The 22956-nt window shown below is 36.3% G+C and overlaps 4 protein-coding genes across 6 annotated transcripts in view; 1 reads left to right on the plus strand and 3 right to left on the minus strand.

The window, feature by feature from the left end:
* Positions 1-1174: 1174 nt before the first annotated feature.
* LOC120470315 (uncharacterized) lies at positions 1175-2488 on the minus strand. The gene is made up of 2 exons (XM_039659848.2): positions 1972-2488; positions 1175-1476 (listed from the first exon to the last, which is right to left on the minus strand). Exons 1-2 carry the CDS (start codon positions 2350-2352, stop codon positions 1321-1323), a joined length of 537 nt encoding a protein of 178 aa, XP_039515782.2. The 5' UTR covers positions 2353-2488; the 3' UTR covers positions 1175-1320.
* Positions 2489-2836: 348 nt separating this feature from the next.
* On the minus strand, positions 2837-6525 carry carnmt1 (carnosine N-methyltransferase 1). Its single transcript, XM_039659847.2, has 8 exons — positions 6351-6525; positions 5351-5546; positions 5048-5214; positions 4408-4548; positions 3915-4093; positions 3715-3828; positions 3524-3627; positions 2837-3443 (listed from the first exon to the last, which is right to left on the minus strand). The coding sequence occupies exons 1-8, from the start codon at positions 6497-6499 to the stop codon at positions 3267-3269; spliced, it is 1227 nt and encodes a 408-aa protein (XP_039515781.2). The 5' UTR covers positions 6500-6525; the 3' UTR covers positions 2837-3266.
* A 3899-nt stretch (positions 6526-10424) lies between these two features.
* LOC120469991 (alpha-(1,3)-fucosyltransferase 7) lies at positions 10425-14169 on the minus strand. Its single transcript, XM_089130416.1, has one exon. It carries the CDS (start codon positions 11941-11943, stop codon positions 10885-10887), a length of 1059 nt encoding a protein of 352 aa, XP_088986542.1. The 5' UTR covers positions 11944-14169; the 3' UTR covers positions 10425-10884.
* Positions 14170-14363: 194 nt separating this feature from the next.
* The window catches only part of abca2 (ATP binding cassette subfamily A member 2), a 57355-nt gene continuing 48762 nt past the window's right edge, over positions 14364-22956 (plus strand). For all 3 annotated transcript variants that reach the window (XM_039659348.2, XM_039659350.2, XM_039659347.2), the window contains exon 1: positions 14364-14770. In XM_039659348.2, the coding sequence (XP_039515282.2) occupies positions 14705-14770 (66 nt within the window). In that variant the 5' untranslated portion in view covers positions 14364-14704. The remainder of the gene's footprint in view (positions 14771-22956) is intronic.

The following is a 22956-nucleotide window of genomic DNA, read 5'->3' on the forward strand; positions in this document are numbered from 1 at the left end:
TGTCCAAACCGGATGAAACTTTGCATGCTTCTCATATTTCATATTTTTTCCACTTTCCATAATTGTAATGCAGGCTACATCATGAAAAATATGTATTCATTTATATACTAATAGATCCTCTCACCTGTCATCAGAGGTGTGGAGCTTGATTCTCACATGCTTTCCATTTTTATTTCTGTTGCCATGCACTAGTTAAGTCTAAAACAAACTTGTCTAGTAAATACTTGGAAAGAGGAAACCGACCTCTAAAGTGAGCTCAACATTAGGTTTTTGGTATTTTCTTCTTTGTTGTCCTTGAGGTTAAAGCGTGTCTCTAAAGTAGAGCTGTTTCAGTAGCTTAAATCCTAACAAGGCCGCACATTGTTTTCATCTTTCATGCACATCCCACTTACAGATATTTCCATGTTTTCCCAGAGGACCACCTAAATGGGACAAAGTATCAAAACTTGGCTTACCATTGTATCGTTTTACTTGCATGCTTATTTTAGCTTAGCAAATGAACATGATTATCTGCATGCTGATCACTTGCGATGCAATCTCCTGATAAAGCTGGAATGCTCTCAGCGCTTAAGACCAAAGGTCATGAGTACCTGACAGAGGTGTTTCACTTCCTTTGGATGAGGAATGAGGGAAGAGATTATGTCTACTCAATGGGCCGTAGTTCAACTGTAAATGTTAACTGTAATGTACTTTACAATGTCAAAAAGTAGAATCATGACAAGATTAGACAGAAACAACCAAAGACAATGTAAGGCAAGCCAATATCAGGCATTTAAAAAATGTGTTTTATTGCTGTTGGGCAATTTCAAAAACACTGCAGTTACAGACAAAAGCTCTTGCTCCATCTACTAAGTTCAGAAGCACCAAATACTGTTGTCAAAAAGATAATGTTGGTCAGAGGAAAGGAACACAGCCACAAATTGTATTTTTTTTAAAAAGTGACTAATACCTTTAAGCACCATAAACAGTGCTAAAAATCTGGCTCAGTTCAAGTAAAAGAAAGGCTTTGGGTCACCTTCAAAAGTTTAAACTTTTACAGCTACTAACAGAAAAAAAACATAAGGACAGTTCAATACAGCATTATGCTGTCACACTTCTGAGCACATGATTCAAATAGGAGAGGACTGAGTTCACACATAACCATGACGTGTTGTGTTGCTTGTGTTGGAGGCTCACAAATTGTACAAAGCACACGGCTTTGCTCATACATTCATCTAGTGCAGATCAGGAGGAATCATCTCATGTCCAGTCGCGTGATTTGGCAACACCTATTCAACATCTAAACAAGAATGAACCTATCACTGTGCATTGGCGATCTCCTCAGGTTTCCATCGCCTCTAAGTCTTTGGTGGAAGAGGCTGTGCAGGACCCAGCTGAGGGTTTAGTCTCCAAGAGAGAGAGATCCAACTCAGGCAGTGGAACCTGCCAGAACTGGAAGGAATTGAATGGAGAGAGGTCCTCATCTGTGTGCATCACCTAGTGGGATAAAAGTAGAGCTAAATATCCAAAGCATTCACTACAGCAAACATTTGCACCAACAAAGGTGAACAGAAATAGAAATAGAATATGCTAAAATTACCTAAAAGTTTATTAGTTTTGCCCTCGGTTTAACAGACAAGGATTAAGCCAAGTCCAAGACTAAAATGCATGTTTGAGCTTTTTTTTTTTTTAACCAAAATGATCTTAAAGGGGCCCTAATATTAGACCCATTAAGACACACATATATATATATTTTACATTATTGCAGCTCCTCTCTCCCCAGTTCTAGTTGAACGAGTCATTTTCGATGAAGTCCGTCCTTATAAAATATGAAATGTGCTATGATTGGTTAGCTGGCCCAGTGCATTGTTACTGGGACGGACGGACGGACAGAAAGATAAGATAAATATGTCATCATTGCACGTAAGTTACAGTATTCTACGCTACGTCACGCAGTTTTATGACTTTGCTCTTGTTTGTGTAAAACTTTACCTTGTCTACTGCAGTAAGGTTATTTTCTTCGTCTGGCAGTTTATTTGACTCAGTTTGAAGTGCGCAACATGACCGCCGCGTGACAGCAGTTCTACCAGCATCCTCGAATGTTCTAGGCTTGCATGTGTTCTTATCTGCCAGCACTGAAACAACCCTGTTTGCAGACACTTTTCTCGGCAGGTTAATGCTATCCAGCGGGTCATCGAAAAACTTTGGTCTTTTCCTGCAGCGTTGTCCAGAGAATGACAACAACGAGGATGTATTAGCGTTTTGAATCACATTCACACCTGCGACAGGGTTGTCGATGTTGAAGAGAGAACGAAAACTTCTTTTACTGGGGATTTCGGGAGGCAAAATGTTCTCTGCTCTCCGCTTGGTCATCTGTGCGATGCCCGACCCAAATTATTCAGAAAAGTTCAAACTTAACATATACAAAAGAGCGGCAAGACTTTTTTTGTACGCAGAGGGGCATTCAATTTCAATATTCTAGCCATTTACGACAGTTGTGTCGTAACTGAAGTTGAACCGCATGTTTGAATCATAGGTTTGAATACAGCGCCCTCTGTGGCCAGAGAGGTCGAACAACAATAACATCGTTTATCTTATTATATAGTAAAAAGCTAGACGGTTGTGAATGTGAATAATATAAACTATAAGAGTAAATGTTTAAACACATTAACTAACTTCCTAATAACTAATGTTAAGTTTGTGTGGTGAACAATAAACAGTCGTAAAGGCTTACATATAGTCTTTGAACAATAAACAGTATTAAAGACTTAACAGTCTTTGTATATTCAATAATATTCCAAATTTTCTTAATTGTAAAACAGTTTTATTACAATATGTACAAGATCATGAAAATCTGTTAAGTTTAAAACAACTTTATTTTAGTGCTACCAACAAATACAATTTTAATGGCCAGCAAGTTTCCTCAGAGAGACTGGAGTAGCTGCGCTAGTCAAGATACAAAGTAGGCTCTGTGAATACGATTTTGGACATGAAAACGGTGGTAGTGTAAACAAATACAAGAAAAACACTGAAATGTATGTGTGGAGTGACAATCGGCATTAGTAAGATGTGAAGCAGAACCTGAAACCTGAGGAATATGAATGCAAAGCAATGCACCAAAACATGACATTTTTGGTAAATGTCTGAAATTGTTCAGTACATGATAAAGCTCCAGTCTTATTGTATTATTACCAGGAATATAATGCTGACATTCATGATTAAAATCCTCAGTTTATTTTTTGGGCTATTTGTCTGTGAATTCAGCCAGAAGTTCAGCCTTGTAAACATCATGTTGAGTTTCGAGTCTGTAAAGAATCCTCAATCTTGCCATCTTTAGGTGTCTCATCTCCATTCATCAACTGTTCTGCGGGTTTCCGTACAATAAAAAAGACACAGTCGTAAAGGTATTTGAGCATGGAGCGATCGTTCTCTGTGTATGTGCTGGCCACAGACTCTCTCTCCAACTGTGAAAAGAAATACAGTAACAGTTTATTACAGTATTACTGTTAATAATAATTTAAACAGTTGATAATTAACTGTTTACCTCTAGGACAAATCCATATTTTAAAATGACAGCCTTTATGTCCTCATAGCTCAGCTCAATGGACAATTCATTAGCCATATTCTCATAGTGGTAAAGTAGTGGACCTTTGAGAACAAATACAAAGAAATCTTTCAACCACACCTGATAACATTTGACTGTGAATGATTAAGATTATACAGAATTTGACTTACCCAAATTTATCCAGACACCACCAGGTTTTAGAATATTCCAGATGGTTTCAATGTAATCAAGAACATTGTGGGCAGTGTCAATGAAGAAGCAAGTAGCAACACAATCCCACATTTCTGTATGGGAGATGCAACTTAAAATTCTGTCTCCATTTAACTGTCATTTACAATTAGGTTGATGTTTATAAAAAAAAAAAACTCACCAGGGTCACTGTATACTTCCTGGAAGTCTCCAGCGACCATAGAGAAGTCAGAGTCTGCTGGAAGACTCTGTGGATTGACATCAGGAAAGGACACAGGTCTTGTTTGGTCTGAGGACATTTTGTTATTACTGAACTGGTGAATCCAGGGATACAGAGTCAAAGCATTCTCCTCATCACACCTGAGAGACAAATCATATCAGTTAGTTCCCTCCTTATTACAGATGTTATATCGATGCTTGATACAAATCTGCTTTCCTAGAACTAAAAGAAGTTCAACCAGGGATACAAGTTCTAGAATACTTTACCTTATGCCTCTAAATTAATTACACAACGTAACATGTCACTAATAATAAATAGAGGGCGTACCCCAACAGGGTATTATTACAACATGTTGTTAAGACCAACAGAGAAATATATTAAATATAACACATAAAATTAGCTATATTTATGTGAATGGTACTACTTAAATTGTGAAGATTTTAGTGTGTTGTACCTATTCAGAACAAAATTAGAGGAGAAGAGCATGAAGAAACTCCACTCGTTTCCTTGGCACGAATAGCCCAGATGAGCAATTTCCCATGCAAGTCGACCTAGACCAGACCCGGGCACTAGCACTCTTACCTGGGACACATCACTGTAGAGAGAAATATAACTCAAAACTAATTTCTTTTCTAAATTATAAGTTGAGCCCATTTGACAAAACATAAGAATGCTAAATTCATTTAATCAACAGACATTTTTCCAAAAAATAATACATTTTTCCAAGAGTTTGAGTCAATATTTTTATGCAGCAAAGGTAACTTGATCAATGGTACAAAAGATTTATATATCAAGTAAAATATTGATAACACACTGATAATAATAAGAAATATCTATTGAACACCAAATCAGTATATTAGAATGATTTCTAAAGTATCATGTGACACTGAAGACTGGAGGAATGATACTGAAAATGTATGACATTTTAAAATTGTTAGTTTAAATTGTAATAGTATTTCACAATTTTACTGTTTACAAAAATCTTACTGACCCAACCTTTTTAGGTAGTGTATATATATATATATATATACTGCATGCACCTTATACTTCAACAGTAGACCGTATGCTTGACTACAGAATGACATCATATTTACCACTGGTCTGGAGGAAATAGTCTCTGAATCTCCTCTATAATAGGTTTGTAGCAGCTGTCCCTTTCAGCCTTTCCTGCTGCACTCCAGTCACGGACAAACTGCTTTATGGTTGACTTCAGCTTGTCCATGTCAAAAGTTGAAGAAGGCCGTACTTTCCTTGGGTCACTCTTTGAAAAGCAGGAAAACTATTAGATTAATTGACTTACTACTAAACAAGATAATAAAAAACACACTTCTGTCATAACAACATCCAAATAAAAAATACAACATTATTAATTGTAAGACCTACTGATTGCCACCTACATCCTGTCCATATTCCATGTTCTCAAACATATCTAGGCAGTTGTTCACTATGGCCTGCATCACCTCCTGGTTTCGGTCAATACAGTAGCGGATCTTGCTCAGATTGGGCAAGAAGTTTGTCAAAAGTTGCTGGTGGTGATCTGGAAGGCATCGGAACTGCCGCTCGGCTCGATTCACTCGTTCGTGAACATGAATTCTGAACACAGTGGGAGACACAATATATATGGACAGAGGACAAAGTAAATTAAAGGGAGAAGGGATATATATATATATATATATATATATATATATATATATATATATATGGTTGATTGGGACACTTTTCCCCAGTCATCTCAATAGCAAAAATCAACCTGAATTACCATATATATATATATATATATATATATATAGAGAGAGAGAGAGAGAGCTGAACTAGATCTGGTCAAGAGACTAGTCTTAAGTCTTGATCTTCTTCTTATCTGTCTAAGCCTTGGTAGCCCAGCAAGCTCAAACCTGGCTGCCAGATATGCGAGGTCTTGACACCTCCAGTGGGACAGAGCTACCAACACTTACAATACGCCTAGAGCCACTGTTTTAAATATTAGAAGATTAAAAAATATTTATTGCTATGTTTTTTAATGTAAAATTTGTATTTGTATTTTTTATGTATTTTATTATTATTGTATCATGTTATTAATGCTTTGTCAATGTAAAGATTTATTTCACCATTCATTCCAACGAAGCTATCTGATGTATCTGATGATATTGTGTAGTTATGTTTGTATTGTATCTAGAGAGTGAGATAGATAGATAGATAGATAGATAGATAGATAGATAGATAGATAGATAGATAGATAGATAGATAGATAGATAGATAGATAGATAGATAGATAGATAGATAGATAGATAGATAGAATCCAAATTGTATAAGCAGAATACAAAAAAATGGCTCAAATATTAGTGGCCCATGTTATGTTGGTGTTGAGCAGATGGGACTTATTACACCAGCAATGTTTACCTGTAGTATTTAAACGCGTTCATGACATTCCAGAAATGCTGTCTCTCTAATTGCGCCTCTTCCTCGGGTGAACAAGTAATCCTTTCCCGATAGTTGTAAAATACCTCTGTTTTGGAAGCTGCTAGTGTTTCATCCTTGCCGTCAGCCATTGTCGCTCACTGTAGGCATAAGTAATCGATAACCGGCAACATAACTGAATACAGGGAAGATAATGGAACCTGCACAGTCGATTTGTGGGTTCATTGATCGTGATAGATTCGATACTTTGTTGTGTGTGTCAAGTCAACTACAGTCAATGTATCAACTTAGTTTATAAATTATCCGTTTTTATGTAAAGGAATACTAAACAAAACCAGCTCTGTATTGAGAATTCCATATAACACAAGTAGCATTTATAATTTTAATAGAATGAATCGTTAAACTATACGATAACGAATAGGCTACAGCAGTGAAACGTATCATGTAAATAAATATCTCTGTACTGATGTATGCAACACATTTAGAATTTAATATACTACCATTGTCTTCAAATCAAAATCACATTTTAACATGCATTGTGTAAATATGCAGCCTTTTCAAATTAAATGAAAAAAAATTGTCTTTGTAATATTGAAGCAGATATTATGTCAATAACAAAATTGTATACCTAGTTGTAGACCCACTTTTTCCTCTATTTTTGTTTTTTGATTATGTCTATGCGCTCAAAATGCCCATAATGCACTGTGAGAGTCCAGTCGCGCGCTGAATGAACTCCCGCGTCTCGCCAGGAGGTGGCGCCGCAGCTCTCCATTTTTAAAACCACGCAGGAGGTCGTTTTTATTTCTATCATACAGTACAGGAATTTCTATCATACAGGATAAAATTCCTTTTTAATTGATTATTAAATTGTTTAATTATGGTAATGATTACAATGTTCATACAGTTTCCATGACATAGTTCAGGATAAAAAAATGTATTAGGGCCACAGGGCTTCTGGAGCTGCCAGTTTCAATTAAACAGCAAGCACAAACAATGCAAATGCGGCAGCCCTTCCGAATGCGCACCTCACTCGTTTTCATGCACTCGTTAACGTGGGCTATATTAGTGGAGTGGAGTAATAAATGTAGGTAGGGAATAGCGAATGGGGGGATATGGGGCGATTTCGAACACAGCATGAGAATTCATTCAGCGCGCAACTCTCGTATTTGCATGATGATTTGTTTCAATGTTAGCATCTTGAATGGCCATTTCATAAGGGCACGGTTTCGATGTCTGAGGTCTAGGCCGCTGTGGGGAGGAGAAACTGTTTGCTCTACCTTCGTTCGCTATAGTGAACTCATTACTATTTCTGTATCTGACCACGCCAAATCACTTCAGCACCACTAGGCTGGCCATGGCTCTTCCGATAGCCTGGGCGGTGGTCTTCGTGGCATACAGGGCCAGGTCTGTAGTGTTGCACAGGGTAACGAAATGCGGCTGGGTCTGGTCCAGACCAAATACCTGGAAGACTGCCATGGTTATGGCTTGTGCAGTTGCTTTAGTGTTATTAGGCTTCAATATTCAGAGAAAAATGTGATTTATAAAAATGAGTAAAGCATTTTAAAATAATTTTAATGATAGTGCATTCAGTTGATCAATGTTAAATTTAGTGTGTTATAATGGAATGCTATTTAAATGCAACAAATTATAGAGGAAATGAAACTTAAAAACATTGCTCAGAAAGATCAGGTCTTTGATACTTCTAACACATGAGCCTGTGTGATAGATTAAGCTACTACTTAAAGTTAACAGTTTACTGATCACAAAGTGATCCACCACTAAAATTTACAGAATAAAATGATGGGTTTTTAAACTTAACTCTTGTAATTTCTTGAATTTTCATTAAAAAATCTTACAAAATGAATACAGATTCTATACAAGGATTTACCTGTCAAAAAGCTTCAGTTGAAACTTTCCTTTGTTTCTAGATGCATAAAAGGAAACCACAGAAACAGCCACTTTAAGATGTCTAGTTGTTGAAGAGGATGTGAGATTTTGTCCTCTGTGAGCTTTTTCCGACCAGTAGCAAATTACATTGGTCACGACAAACTGTTGCTCTGTAAAGTTACTGTCACAGGTTTTGTGATCAGGATTGTCAAACCAACACACTAAGATGAAAGATACTTCGAGGTGGTTTTCATCTTGATTTATATCAGTCCAAATTAAAACATGTCAATAGTTGAGATCTTACTTCCTTTGGGTTATGCTTAGAAGAGCACCTAAAGCTGCGAAGACAAAGATGTGATTTGATCACAGATTTCAGAAAGCATAAAATCAATTTAATCGTCTCCTCCTGAACTGATCTGATGTGTTGTGAAGGTGCTTTCTTATCTGGTCTACCAGAGCAATTTCACTGAACACAAGCTTAGTGTTTCTATGCACCGAAAAGTCCTTGTACCAATAGTATTGAAAAATCAGAATTGGTCTGTTGAAGTCTCTGGTGACTAAACAGCTGTGGTGCAAATCAGCAATCAGTGGTGAAGATTTTAAAGTGAAATTGACATTCGAAGGCCAAGTATGGTAACCCATATACTCGAAATTTGTCTCTTGCATTTAACTCATTCAAGCTAGTGCACACAGATTAGGAGTAGTAAGTAGTGTACACACACTGCAATCCATAGACAGACACACACCCATTTTTTGTTGTGGCGCCGGGGAGCGATTTGGGGTTAGGTGCCTTGCTTAAGGGAACCTCATTTCCAGACGGTATTGAGAATCTGACCCACAACCTTTGGGTTACCAGTCTGACTTTCTAACTATTAGGCCACAACTCCCCCTTAAAATGTCAGCTTTTAAAACAAAATAGGAAGAGTTGAGTCTCAAATGTATTATTAAGTTACTGCCCTCTGAGATTGATAACCTCTGAGACACTTAACAGAAACTACCATAAAAAAAGAGATCTTGCAAGGACTCAACCCCAAATCCTCTGGCTTGTAATAGTTTGTGTGTGTGTGTGTGTGTGTGTGTGTGTGTGTGTGTGTGTGTGTGGCATACACAACCAACACCCTACGGATGCAAGAGTGAGCTACCATGCTTCTTTCTGACTCATTTTATTTCTCCGTGGGCAGAATTCTTTCGGGTGTGGCGATCTCACAAAAATGGTTTACTAGGGCATTATAAGTCAAGATTTAGTTTGCTTTGATTAAAGTCAGCTCCTATGAAGTCTTGCAAATAAGTTATTTTAAAAAGACCTTAATTTAAAAAAAAAAAAAAAAAGATTTAGAAGCATGCATAGATGCTTTGAAATTGCATTGATTAATCTTGAAGAGAACTTGCCGAAAACTTGATAACAACATCACTTCGGAAGGGTGTTCCGACACACTATGTGCCAACAACTCTAACTGTAACACGATGACTCCAACTGTAACATGATGCGCCAAGCCAACTGTAACACGATGACATTCGATCTTGAAAGCAGATGTGATTGTTTATATATTAATAAAGTAACACTGGAATCAATCAATATTATAATTTACTATAGCACTTAAGGTTTCAAGTACATTTGACAGTACTTTCAAAGATAAAGGTAATGTAATCAGCAAAGAAAACTTAAAATGTATTTATTAGGGCTGTCAAACGATTAATCGGAAATAATCGCATCCAAAATAAAAGTTTGTGTTTACATGTGGGTGCACTGTGTATTATATATATATATATATATATATATATATATATATATATATATATATATATATATAAATACACACACATGCTTGTATATATTTTAAGAAATATGTATATAGTGTATATAGATTTATATATAATTTATATTATATATAAACATTTTGTATATAAATACTATTTTTTCTTAAATATACATGCATGTGTGTGTATTTATATATACAAAATAATTATACACCGTGCACCCACATATATTATGTAAACACAAACTTTTATTTTGGATGCGATTAATCGCGATTAATCGTTTGACAGCCCTAGTATTTATCATTGTATATTTATTAAAAATGTATTATAATATTCATTATTTATTATTGCTTCAAACATATTATCACAACAAGATTACAAAATAGAGGCATCATCTCTTGGTATGGAGTTTATTTTATTTTGAATGTTTTATACACATTATTTTAAGGTGTCATTGTTACAGTGTAATTGTCATGGTTGGTTGCAATGAATGCAGGATCTGATTCTAAACGCAAGTAATATTTATTTACACATAACTCAGGGAAGATAAACATGAACAGAACATCCTAACCATAGGCACCGTAGAACTAACAGAACTGAACAGAACCAAACAAAGTGACTAATCAAAGCAACGAGACAACTAACGAGGGAACTGATAAACATAACAACAGGTAATAGGAATCAAACAATAAGGCAGTAGAAAACTGGGTCAAATGAATGGGTACACGGTCAAACGTGAAGTTATTATATACGTATATCATTATATACTTCTCTATTATTATTATTATTATTATAGATTTATTTAATATTCCATCAAACATTTACATATTATTTTATCACAAAAAAAAAAATAGATGGTAGAGGGTAAGGGTTAGCTGTTAACCCAGCTATACAGGTCACTGTACACTTTTTTATGCTTAGAGAGCTTGTCATAATGCATGCAAATATGACAGAGTCTCTCTCTCCAGTCTGTGTACAATCTAACATCATAGTAATGGTGCCATCTAAAATAAGATTCATAACGCTCTTTATCAGCGGCCACTTGACTTAAGAAAGTAGCCAGCGCCTTGACGCTGCTGAAGTCATTTACATGGATGAATGATTCCGGCGGAATTGATAGTTCATAAATGTTCCTGGGTGGGCCGAGCACTACCGGCACACTCCCTGCCTGAAGGGAGTTCTGCCACAGCTTCTCCGAAATATAGTCTGTAGATATTGAGTTTTCAAAGGCAAGGTAGAAGTAACATCGAGATATCGTGGAAAGCAGCTTTTTTTTGGAGAGCGGCCGCTTGGACCACTGACCGTATACTTCTATCCGATTTGACGGAATGTGTTTCTTCAGCTGCTGGAAAACTAGAGAGCGACTCTGATTGGCTTTGTATTTGCTGACCACCCAGCAAACTAGGCAGTCGCTCTTCTTCGGAATGACGTACGTGGCATTGGTCTTTTTAGAAACGAGTTCTCCGTATGGCATGAAGATGTCAGCATCACGGCGATAACTCATCGTCCAGTTGAACAAGCCGTTGTAGTTGCTAAGGTTGTGGTTGTTCGTGGGAGGTTCCAGCGATAACCAAAGCCACTTTTGCATAGGTGGACGTGTAAGGTGGAGAGGAAGTTTGGAGTGACCAGTCCAGAGCTCGTGGTAGTGGAACACTACAACATCTGCTTGAGTGAAGTTGGATTGGTTATCCTCCAGAAAGCATCTAGGGATTTCATATTTATCCATACAGACACCTCTTCCCACTCTGTAGGGAACTCCGAAAGGCCAGTGCCACAGGAGGATGGTGATGTTATGCTCAAGAATTTTTGGTCTGCTGGTCTCAATCTGACTCAAGAGTAGACTGTTTATACTCCAGGATAAAAAATTGTAGAGCAGCACAAAGCCAAACAGACAACAGAGGACGTGGTTATGTTGTTTCAATAATTGCATGGCACAACTACTGTGAAGACAAAGAAGTGAGGTGGGTTACAGAAATTAGACAGCATCAAATCAAGTTAGTCTCTTCTCCTCCTTTTAAAAGTAGTGACTAAACCTGATGCGATGTGATAGCGTGAACATGTAGGAACACTTAATCATCACTTTGCATGCATGGTTTCAGTAACAACTTTACATGTTTTTTTTATTTATTATTTTTTAAAACTGCACTAATATTAAAGCAGGTTGGAATCAATATACTATGCACTGCCATTTTAATAGCAAAATAATGTACCGGTATTTTTTTGTTTTTTTTATTATGTTCGCAATAAAGGTAAATGATTTACATATAAAAAATCGATTTCTTTTTGTTATTGTATTTTCTAATATAATGCAGGCACAATTAAATAATGTACTTGCCTTGGCTTGAGAGTCCAGACTCCAGGACCATTAGGTAGCAATTGTGTTTTCTTGAAAGCAGAGTGCCACTGCTTTGTGGGCGAATGACATATACACTGAAACTGTGTATCCGGCCCTGCCCCACCTCACAACCCAGAATGTTGGACACATGACACATGTGGTGCAAAGATTCACCCTGCACATGTGTAAAAGCCACACCTACTTTAGCTCAGAGGAGTCAATATGTCTCTGTAATATTATACAAAACTACAACTTATAGCACTGTATGTGGTACAGATAATGTTTTACCGAAATTACTGAGATTATTTTAATATTTTTTTTAATCTATAATGAACATTTAGGTTGGATTGAGCTGTTGTCCATCTGAAATGCTTTGTGGTTGATTCCACTGCAAGACAAATCACATTTGATGTGCAAGTTATATCTTTTTTTAAATCCTAACTCTCAAATTCAAAGATATTTTTAGAATCTGCCCTTGTTTGGCTTAGAATGTGATCAGTCATTATTTTTTGTGGAAATAAATAATTTATAATATAATATTATTCACAAAACATATATATGTTTTATTAATCTTCTGTTGATTTTTTTACAACCGTGCATGTTTAAGAAACCGCATGTGTTTTCCCTGTATTTTAGTACATTTGACAGAAAATGTACAGCTTAATTTTCCTTATACAGAATTTTTCTTAAAGTGTAATATATAATATAAACTGTATACGTTCCAATCAGATTTTAAAGAATTGATGTCAGTTTAGTGGATGCCACAGTTTTGGCTTCTTAATGATTCATTGTTTTTTGTGAGTTGGCCATTTAAATTATTTGTGACGTTGTTGTCATACAGGGATAAAAACTGTGGGTGGATGCGGTTTCCTCTTGTGGGCTGATGCGAGCCTGTTCTCGTGTTGGCTGATGCTAGAGAGAAGGAACCACAACCTGCGCTCTAACCCACACTCACTGGACATTTAGCTCTGTTATTTGTCATGAGAAATAGGCCTTAGAGATGTAGGCCCCTCAATCTGGTGGCCCCCATGCCATAAACATCATATAAAGAAAGACACCCTATCGACTGCTACTGCATATTGACACGGTCAAACCGTGGGGCCGCCATCTTAAACCAGTCATCCTCTCCGTTCAGTACAATCTGTTTGGCAGGTACAGCACAATTGGAATACGGCCGGTTCAAGATGGCGGACGGATTTCTCAGTGCCCAGCGGCCAATAGGGCATCTAGTCTAGCCTATGATTTCTATGCCTATGCCACCGACCGTCTAGTTCACCTATATGCCTAGAAAGTTTAACAACGGACCAGCTGATATATGAATGCAGAAGGGACAGGGAGCGCCATTCCCTGAACGGTTTTCCAGGCATATTTTGGTTTCAGAACAGAATTCTAATCTCATAGGCGGGCCTATAAAAGGCAGACATACTGTAGTAGGCTAGGAGCAGGTGGCTGATGAGTAAGAATGTTGAAGTTAAAGAGAACGACTCCTTCAAATGATTTGTTAAAAAAAAACAACTATTTGCTTACTATTGCCTTTGGTAATATTACAATCCCCCAGTTAATGGTCTTCCACAGAGTTGCCCCAGAACATCTGGCCTTTATGCGTGTCTAATGGTTGTTGGAACATATTAGGCTGTCATATTTTTTTCTGTACAAATCGTGATGCCTGTAGGAACTGTAGTCGTGCTATTTATTTCCAACAGGCTGAGCCTACTGTTGAAACCAGTGCCATGCTGCAGAGGGTGCCATTACCTTTCATTCTCACTCTCAAAACTCTTTTCAAAGGTAACTCAGTATAATAACACACAGAAGAACACTGAACAAAGATCACAGACATCCAATCCACGACAGCCACAAAAAATGTGATCTCGGATAAGTCTGTCCATCCAGGAGGGATTTACCTCAGTCCCAGAAGTAAAGCTAAAGATGAGGAGATTAAAATGTTCTCACATCAATGGAGTTACTATAAATAGCCCAGCGTCGCAGAATGATGAGGATTCAGCCGCGCATCAGTAATCCAGCTGAGGCAGCCGCTAGATTACCATAAAATCACATCTCAACTACTTGACACATCGGTCGCGCGCTCAATGAAGAGCTCAAAGTACAATAGCAATAAGAAAGCTTCGCTAGCTACCTTTGGCTAAAGCTGACGGGTATCCGCCCACTGCTTAATGAGATGCGAATATCTGCTGCCTGTTACCAAAAGAGCTGTTCACAAACACAGCCCTGTTATTTCAGGATGTTTGGCTTTGTCACTCGCCGGGGAGGACAAAATGCATTTAAAGCGGAATCTTAAAACAACAACACTGTGATGAATACATTATAATTTGCGACTTCATTCTCCAACTCATCGAAAATGGGATTTCTACACCAGCTACACCTTCTCTTGTGGAAGAACGTGACTTTAAAACGGAGGGGACCGGTAAGACATTTTTACGCATATTTAAGTATTATTTTATTTAGGCCTTGGTGTTTTTTTGATTAGCCTAAACAACGCTAGAGATGAACGAGCAGGTGTCAATACGGATTGAGGTAGCCCATTGGATAAACAGTCTTCAGGCAAATTTCTCAAATGACTTTCTACTGCTTTAACACGATCTGCCTTCTAAATATTTACCAATTTTCTAAATGTACTGAAACAACGTAGGCGGAACCAAATAGCTTAAAGGAAGTTGTGGTGACTGTCGATCACCTACTAACAGGTTGTTTAGTAAACTAACAGGTTGCTTGCTGTCTGAACAACGTTAGTTTGACTGACCACACATCGCAAGCAACCTGTTAGCAGGGTGACTGTTTGTTACCTGCTGCTGATGTTGAGAAAATAACCATTATATCACTGATCATCAGAGTGTACTGAACCATATGAAATTCAAACGTTCAGGTGCATTAAATAAACATGCAATATGCAAAATGTCTTCCTTATGACATGTCATTGGCCTTTAACTACCAGGAAACATGGTCCTTCCTGGTGCTTCAATCACTACTATTCACCATCCAGCCCTGAATGAAAACGTTAGTGCTTCTGCTAGTTATCGTGCAGCAGTTGTGTAATGTTTATCTCCATAGGGCTAATTTGAATACGTTTGTATTAAAGGAGCAGAGTAACCTTTGTATATCCTCATGGTAGGGGTAAATGCAATGCTACGAAATAAAAAAAGAAAATAAAATCTAAATCTCTGCCCAGTTGCAATAGAAAACCTTAATGTAAATACCCAAATGTAATGCATATTATAACTGATAGCATTCTTTGCCTCTAGCTGCAGAGCAAAAAGCAATTTTTAGTATACAGTGGAATCCAAAAGTCTGAAACAAACTTGAAAATATGATATTTATGATTTTCACATCTAATTAAATATAATAATTTTCAATTATTGTTTTTCATTAGGCTATACAGTGCACAGAAAATAATACCCCGCACCTAAGTATCCATACAAAATACAAAATAAACTATAATATTGACAACACAACATTTACATGTAACATTTTGAATATTAAATACTAGTATTATGGGCTATCTTAGAGCAAACTGGCTCACAACTAGGAGTTTCTGGGAGTGAAAACAATCAAAATATTTATATAAAGCCAGGGCATGGCAATTTTATTGTAGGAGTAAATGTAGCAGGATTTTAAGAGTGCTTGTAACTTTATCATTATCATCATAGCTTTCCGTAACTGACTGTCTAACCAAATCTGGTATAAAACACCCAAATAGTAAATAAGCAACACTATTTTGAGTAGCATGTTGACCTCGAGAAGATACTGAATTGCATTGTTCCTATCTGTATGAGCCTTGCTGCTCTATTGTTATTTTTAGAAGCAGTAGCATTTTACAATCCCTCACGTTTGCAGCATACGTCAGGCTCCCTGGAGGTAAGGATCGCCCCAGTAAGAATAGAAACAGTTACGTCACTGGGTTGGTTTGATCACATAGGTCCACTTCAGGGGGAGTTTGAAGGCTTTATAGATTGATGGGGCCCTGGGAAGTGGTTAGTCAGCAAAAGGTTCAGCCTCCTCTGTCCTGTGGATGCTAAATGAATGAGGTCCAGTGAGTTCAGCTCTCTGCTGGCTGCCTGACTTTACTGGTTATACACCACTGTCAGTGATGACTGCTGTCAGCTCTTTGTCAAGAGTGTTTGTGGTTTAACGGTGGTGAAGTGCAGGTGTGTTTGTCGAAGACTCATATAAAAGATCTGATGTATGGTATGGATGATGTTTTTATGATTTAGACTTGATGGAATGATTTACTGGGCAATCTTTATTGATTACAGAAAAGGAAGTTGATGGGGACGCAGTTGGTGGCCAACAGTTTTATCTAGGACAATTATCTTAATGTTTGCCCTCTAAGACTGATATGTTATGTTGATTTGATGATGAGGATGCATTTATGTTCCATAAAATCCCTGCTAATTGACAGCTTGTATTGTTTGTCTCAGCTGTCTCTGGATCCCACTCTGTTTCTATATAACCCAATCACAATATTTGATCAAGCAAAATGGGGCTCCAGACTAATGACCAGGGAATCTCTGGCTCCTAAAACTAGGACTAAACTTCCAAATTAGAGAATCGCTCAAATTAGACAAAAAAGTGAAAAGTGTCCATTTACTTGTTTTTTATTTTATTTTTTTGAGTGAATCAAACCAAAATTAGAATGCTTTTTTTATCACTATTGTAAAATTTACATTGCAAAGGTGCCAAAGAAGTGCTTCTGAAGTGCCAGTTAGGTGTCTTAATTCTACACACAACAGCTATACTCTGATACTAGGGTCTATATACTGTGATAGTGGATAATTTTGTCTGGATTTTATGCAGCATTGTGTCTTTACACTCGATTTTGAGCAGGCATGGAGTATTCTTGAAGGACATATTGTCCCCTTTTTAAAAGATGTAATATAAGTCTCAGGTGTCTCAGAAACTTGTCTGTGAATTTTCAAAGAAAAAAACATACTGTTTTGATGCATGTATCTTTAAATGCAAATGAGCTGCTGCACCCCACACCGCTAATGATTAAAATAAGAAATGGAATGGATGGACTTTTACCACAATAGAGGGTATCCATTGATGCACTTTCCCGCTTGAACACATCACCTCAGCTGGACTGAAGAGTGGCAGAAGAGCTGTTGCGTGACTGGATTTAAGGGGATACTGTGAGAACCCCAATAAAACAAACGATTATCAGTTTAAACTAAAGTTTGGACTCAATGTGTTTCATGACATTTATGCCTGTATCCAGTTGTTTCTGTGAATTGTAGAGATCCATTTACTTCTGTTCTCTAGCTTTTGGCAGTCTGTTTAAATGTGCCTCAGATTTCTTGTCAAATCTATTTATACCTTCAATCCCCAAGCTCTGTCTTGTTCACGCTGAAAAGCAATGCTGCCGCTTAGTGTTGTATGTTCAAAACAATATAAGTTAATTTTGCATAATAGGTCCCCTTTAACTCGGCTGGATGCATTTGGTTTGATTCCCTAATTATGTTTAGTATAAAATTGTTTTCCAATTGTATAATGTGGTAATTATGATAATTATGTTTTTTTTTTACTTAGAAAACCCTTTACTATACAGTAAATTCAGTTCAGAATGTGTAACTTTAGGAATGTATTGTCATATGAACAAACAATCGGTAATAAACACATCACAGTAACGACTTTGTTCATTTTCAAATTAGATATGACCCAAAAATAATTAGCAGTTTATTTATTAACGTGTCAGTTGTTCAATCGATTCAAAGCGATACCTTTTGAGATGGAGACTTATTCTTATTCTAAGACTCATCATCAGATCATTGTTCATAAACCATTGTTATTTGTTGCGCAATGAAAGAATTTAAATGTAAAGATTTAAATATTTTAAATTGACGTTTCAATTTATTTTTTTTAAATAAATTTATTTATGACTCTTTTGGTCACAGTCTGGAGCCCTGATTAAACCCCTTCTCCCACTAGTCTAGGTGACTGTTCCTGTTTTTTTTTTTTTTAACAAAGCGATATCCCCACCTCCTCCTACCCCATCATAAAAAAAATTCCCATTTCATTGAGTCTGTGTTATGGATTTTGTTACAGTCCCTGCTCGAAGGATGGATGAATATTAACCCAAAATTGGTATTTTAATGCCTCGACTGCCTTTACCTTATGCCAAGTGCAACACAGACTGACCTACTTCCTACAAGCTTCAATCCCTGAACAATTGGTTGAGGCAGGGATGGGCAAAACTGTCTGCGTAACTATGGATACAGAGATAGAAAGAGAGACAAGATAGATGGATAAAGCGAGAACGAGAGAGTCAAGACACGGACAGCAGTCTGATAACTGGACAGTCATCAAGAGAGAGAGTGAGTTAGTTATGCCAGCTGTCTGAATTATACATGCAGACTGTACATTAATGAATGTGTTCTGTGAGCTGGTTTTATGCAGTGATCTCACTAATAGAAATGCAGATACTCTACCATTTTTATCATTAAAAATTCACTTTGGGAATGTGGAGATGAGGGTATTGCACATTTCTTTCCATTAAGAACGTCTGCTAAAATGCTGTCTATAAGGCTCAGATGTCCTATGATGACATTACATCATAGATTTGTGGAATAATAATGTAACGTTTAGCCTATGTGCTAAATATATTAACATAAGCATTATAAGACAACATGAATATACCATTTACCGAATAGCATTACAGAAACTCTGCGTTCTTTTACGTCAGTTCTGTCAGTGTTGTGTAAGAATAGAGTATGTCAGTGGTCTCCGATACTAGTTTGGCCGAAATTTAATCTGAGCTTGGCAAACTGCAGGGCTCCATTTTTGTAATGAAAATGAAGTAGAAGATCCATGAGAAATATTAAGTGTTCAAAGACTGTTAATTCAGCAAGCAATAAAGTTATACTGCAATAGTGAATCCCTTTTGAGAGTCATATGTAGGACAAAAATGATTCAATTACTTTAAAAGGAAGTTAATTGAAAAGCTGTATGTATTTGAGATCTATTGGATTGTAATCACATTATGGAATGTGTTACAGTACAGTGAGATGGCAACAGTTACTTGTACAGATATTAATTTCTCTTACTAATTAAAATTTGTCCTCTAAAGTTCTAGTTAATTCAGCCTACAAACTGCCCACAACTCCATTCTACCTTTGGTTTATAGTTAGTTTTGCTCTTTAAAAACTTTTTTTTTAAGAAGTGTAATATTGAATAGACATGCACATTATATTGGTACCATATTATCCAAGATTGTTTTTTAATTTTATTTAGGGCTGTCAAACGATTAATCTCGATTAATCGCATCCAAAATAAAAGATTGCGTTTACATAATATATGTGGGTGCACTGTGTATAATTATTTTGTATATATATATATATATATATATATATATATATATATATATATATATATATATATATATATAAATACACACACATGCATGTATATTTAAGAAAAAAAATATTATTTATATATAAAATATTTATATATAATATAAATTATATATAAATCTATATACATGAAAATATTTCTTAAATATATACAAGCATGTGTGTGTATTTATATATATATATATATATATATATATATATATAAAATAATTATACACAGTGCACCCACATATATTATGTAAACGCAATCTTTTATTTTGGATGCGATGGATGCACAGCCCTAATTTTATTTCATTGCCCAATGTTGGCTATTTAATTGTATGTGCTAATTTTTACATTTTGATTACCCTACCTTTGATTAAAGACTGAAGTAATGGCTGCTGAAAATTCAGTTTTGCTATAACAGGAATTTTTAAAAAATGTTTGCCTACTAAATTGTGATTGGTCTCTTTTGTCCTGGATTTACAGAATCACATAGCACCTGTACATTGCAAAGGCACTGTTATACATGTTATATATCATTATTATACACCGCAACAGAAATCAAGAGAGCCGCAAAATGTATGCAAGACCTACGCCAACAACCTTCTCTAAAACTTTATGGCTCTGTTGTTGGTTTGCGAGCACTGGTATTTGCAAATCTAGTTATTGTTTATGCACGCACAAGATTATTAATGTGATTTAGATGTAAATGGTTTGTGTGGAAGACGTGCATGGCACATTGAACTGATGTGAAAAGTAACATTTACTACAGTAGGATGATTGTGTGACATGAATGTTATTAACATTTCGTGTAATAATGGAGCTTTGTGACTCATCCATCGGTTTCATAAAGAAAAAGCAGCATTGAAAATGCCATCGATGTTCATGGACAGTTTACTGTATATCATAGTGATATCGTCAGTAAAAAAAGCAGTGCTTTGGAGTGAAATTGATGATTATCTATCTGCTTATGGAGGAAGTGGGGCACTGAAAGTTTCTCATGTCCAGTGATGGGTGTCCTGCTAGCCCAGCATAGCTCAGACAGCCTGCTGAATTATTGAGATCTTCATGCTCCTGGGAGAAACGCAGCACTGGAGGAAAATTGGATGAAATAAACATGAGCTGGAGGAGAAAGGGAATGAGGGAGAGAGCGACAGGAGGAAAGTACTGTATGTAGTAATGGTCAGTCATTCAGGAGGAACAGGACTTGAGTAGGAGGGAGCTGATTGAGGGAAATGTCTTTTGCCACTGCGGCACTGACACACGTGTGTGCTGGAGCGAGAGAAGAGACTGTAATGAGGACAGGTAGGGCACTGTGTTAAAAGAGGATCCAGTGAGAAAATAGAGGTATTAGATATTAAGAGTGTGTTATAGGCAAAAGGTGAAGAGAGACATGAGATGAGATGGAAATGCAATTAATTGAGACTGGATTTCTTGGAGTACTGAACTCGTTGAGGCAATCCTTTTATTTAAAAGGCTGACCCTTAAGCCTCTCAATGTGTGCCCTACTTTATTGAATGACAATATGTGTCCGGAGTCAGGGACGGTCCCCCTTAAATGATAATTATTGCAGCAATGTTCACCTTGTAAAACCAAGCTCAGACAGGGAGCCATAAATTGGGACAAAGAGAGCAAGATGGAGAGAACCGGGTTGGTTCTGGATCATAACTTTTATCACCAAAATAGTTTTAGAGAGAAACATTTTCTCACGGCCCATATTTCCACTGACTTTATCTTTATGTAATCACAAGCTATTTTAGATTTGATTTAGATTTTAAACTTTTATATTCCAGGTTATAGACTGTGAACAGGAGTTAGTGATCCAGCAGTTAAAAGTAAAAAGGAATACATTTTCCATGACGCATCAACTACCCAACCTATGATTTAAAGATCTGATAATATTTTAATAGTATTTCCTCATTCTTCTTGTGTAAAATACTTGTGGAAATGGAGAGTGTGGGGAGTGTAAACTCAAATGATCTCCTCACTCACTCGCTCTCAGTTTCTCTTTTCCCACCGCTCAACTGCTCTTTCAACTCTTTTCTTCCTTTCTTCTTCCTGCTTTCACATGATGTCTTTTCTCCCCGCCCTCCTCATGAGGAATAACAGCATGTGTTCTTATTGAAATGAGGTGCAATTGCTCTCAGCCTGAGCTAATTTTGTCCTCATATATAAAGCGTTTTATGAAATATTTACCACTTTGAAAAAAACATGCAATATTCAGCTATTATAAATGCTCCTTTTCATCTTAATTTGCAATGCAAACTTGCTAATACCTCTGAGACAATAATATAAATACTCTATTAGAGAAAAAGCAGAATTGGTCACAGTTTTGACCTATCAAATGGATGTTTGTTTCTTAACTGTTTTGATTATTTTTTGCTATTTATACTTTATGATATGGCCTGAACTCATGAAACTGCGTATCTATACCACGAATTTGATTTCTCATGCCAATTATATGCCAAAATTAGTTTTGCATGCATATGATGCGCACTTTATGCCGTGTAATATGCATGCAGTCCGCACCCCTGTACCCAAGGGGTTTTACAGTGCATAGCATATGCACCAAAAAACATTGTTAGTGTATAATATGGCACGATAAATACAATTTATGGAATAGATACGCAATTTTAAGGAGATTGTGTTGGCTTTTCAATAATTAGTTCCACTGCTGATATGACTTGGTTGATATGTGCATTTGAATGACATAAAACAATAAAAGATTAGAAAATGCAATATATATGCACATTGCACAATTGTTTTAAATTAAGGCTGCAACAAACGATTATTTTCATAATCGATTAATCTAACGATTATTAGAACGATTAATCGTCAAATCATCGATTATTTTACTCGCAAATCTTTACGTCTGGAACGTTTATTCAGCTTTTTCAATTAGTTAACCCTTTAAAGCCCGACACATTAAACAATGGCAGAAAATTATATATTTTTGGAAATTAGATGTTTATTAAGCCTTGAATCAAAATCAAAAAAAAAAAAAAATTGCCAAGTATCAAATAAATGAAATAAATTAACTATGAAAATAAAAATATTTATTTAAACAATATTTAATTAAAAATGTCTAATAAAATGGAAAATTATAGATTTTAGATTAGATATACTTCTGTTCGGTACTTGTCTTTTTTTTCACATTTTCTCCAATAATTTATGTGTATATTTTAGTTGTAAGTAACTCCATTTAAACAGAGAGTACTACAGTCTTATTAGCTGTAAAACCTTTACAGATCTGGTAGGCTTGAAA

Source organism: Pimephales promelas, chromosome 4 (genome assembly GCF_988280905.1).
Source record: "Pimephales promelas chromosome 4, fPimPro1.hap1.1, whole genome shotgun sequence".
Taxonomy (NCBI): Eukaryota; Metazoa; Chordata; class Actinopteri; order Cypriniformes; family Leuciscidae; genus Pimephales; species Pimephales promelas.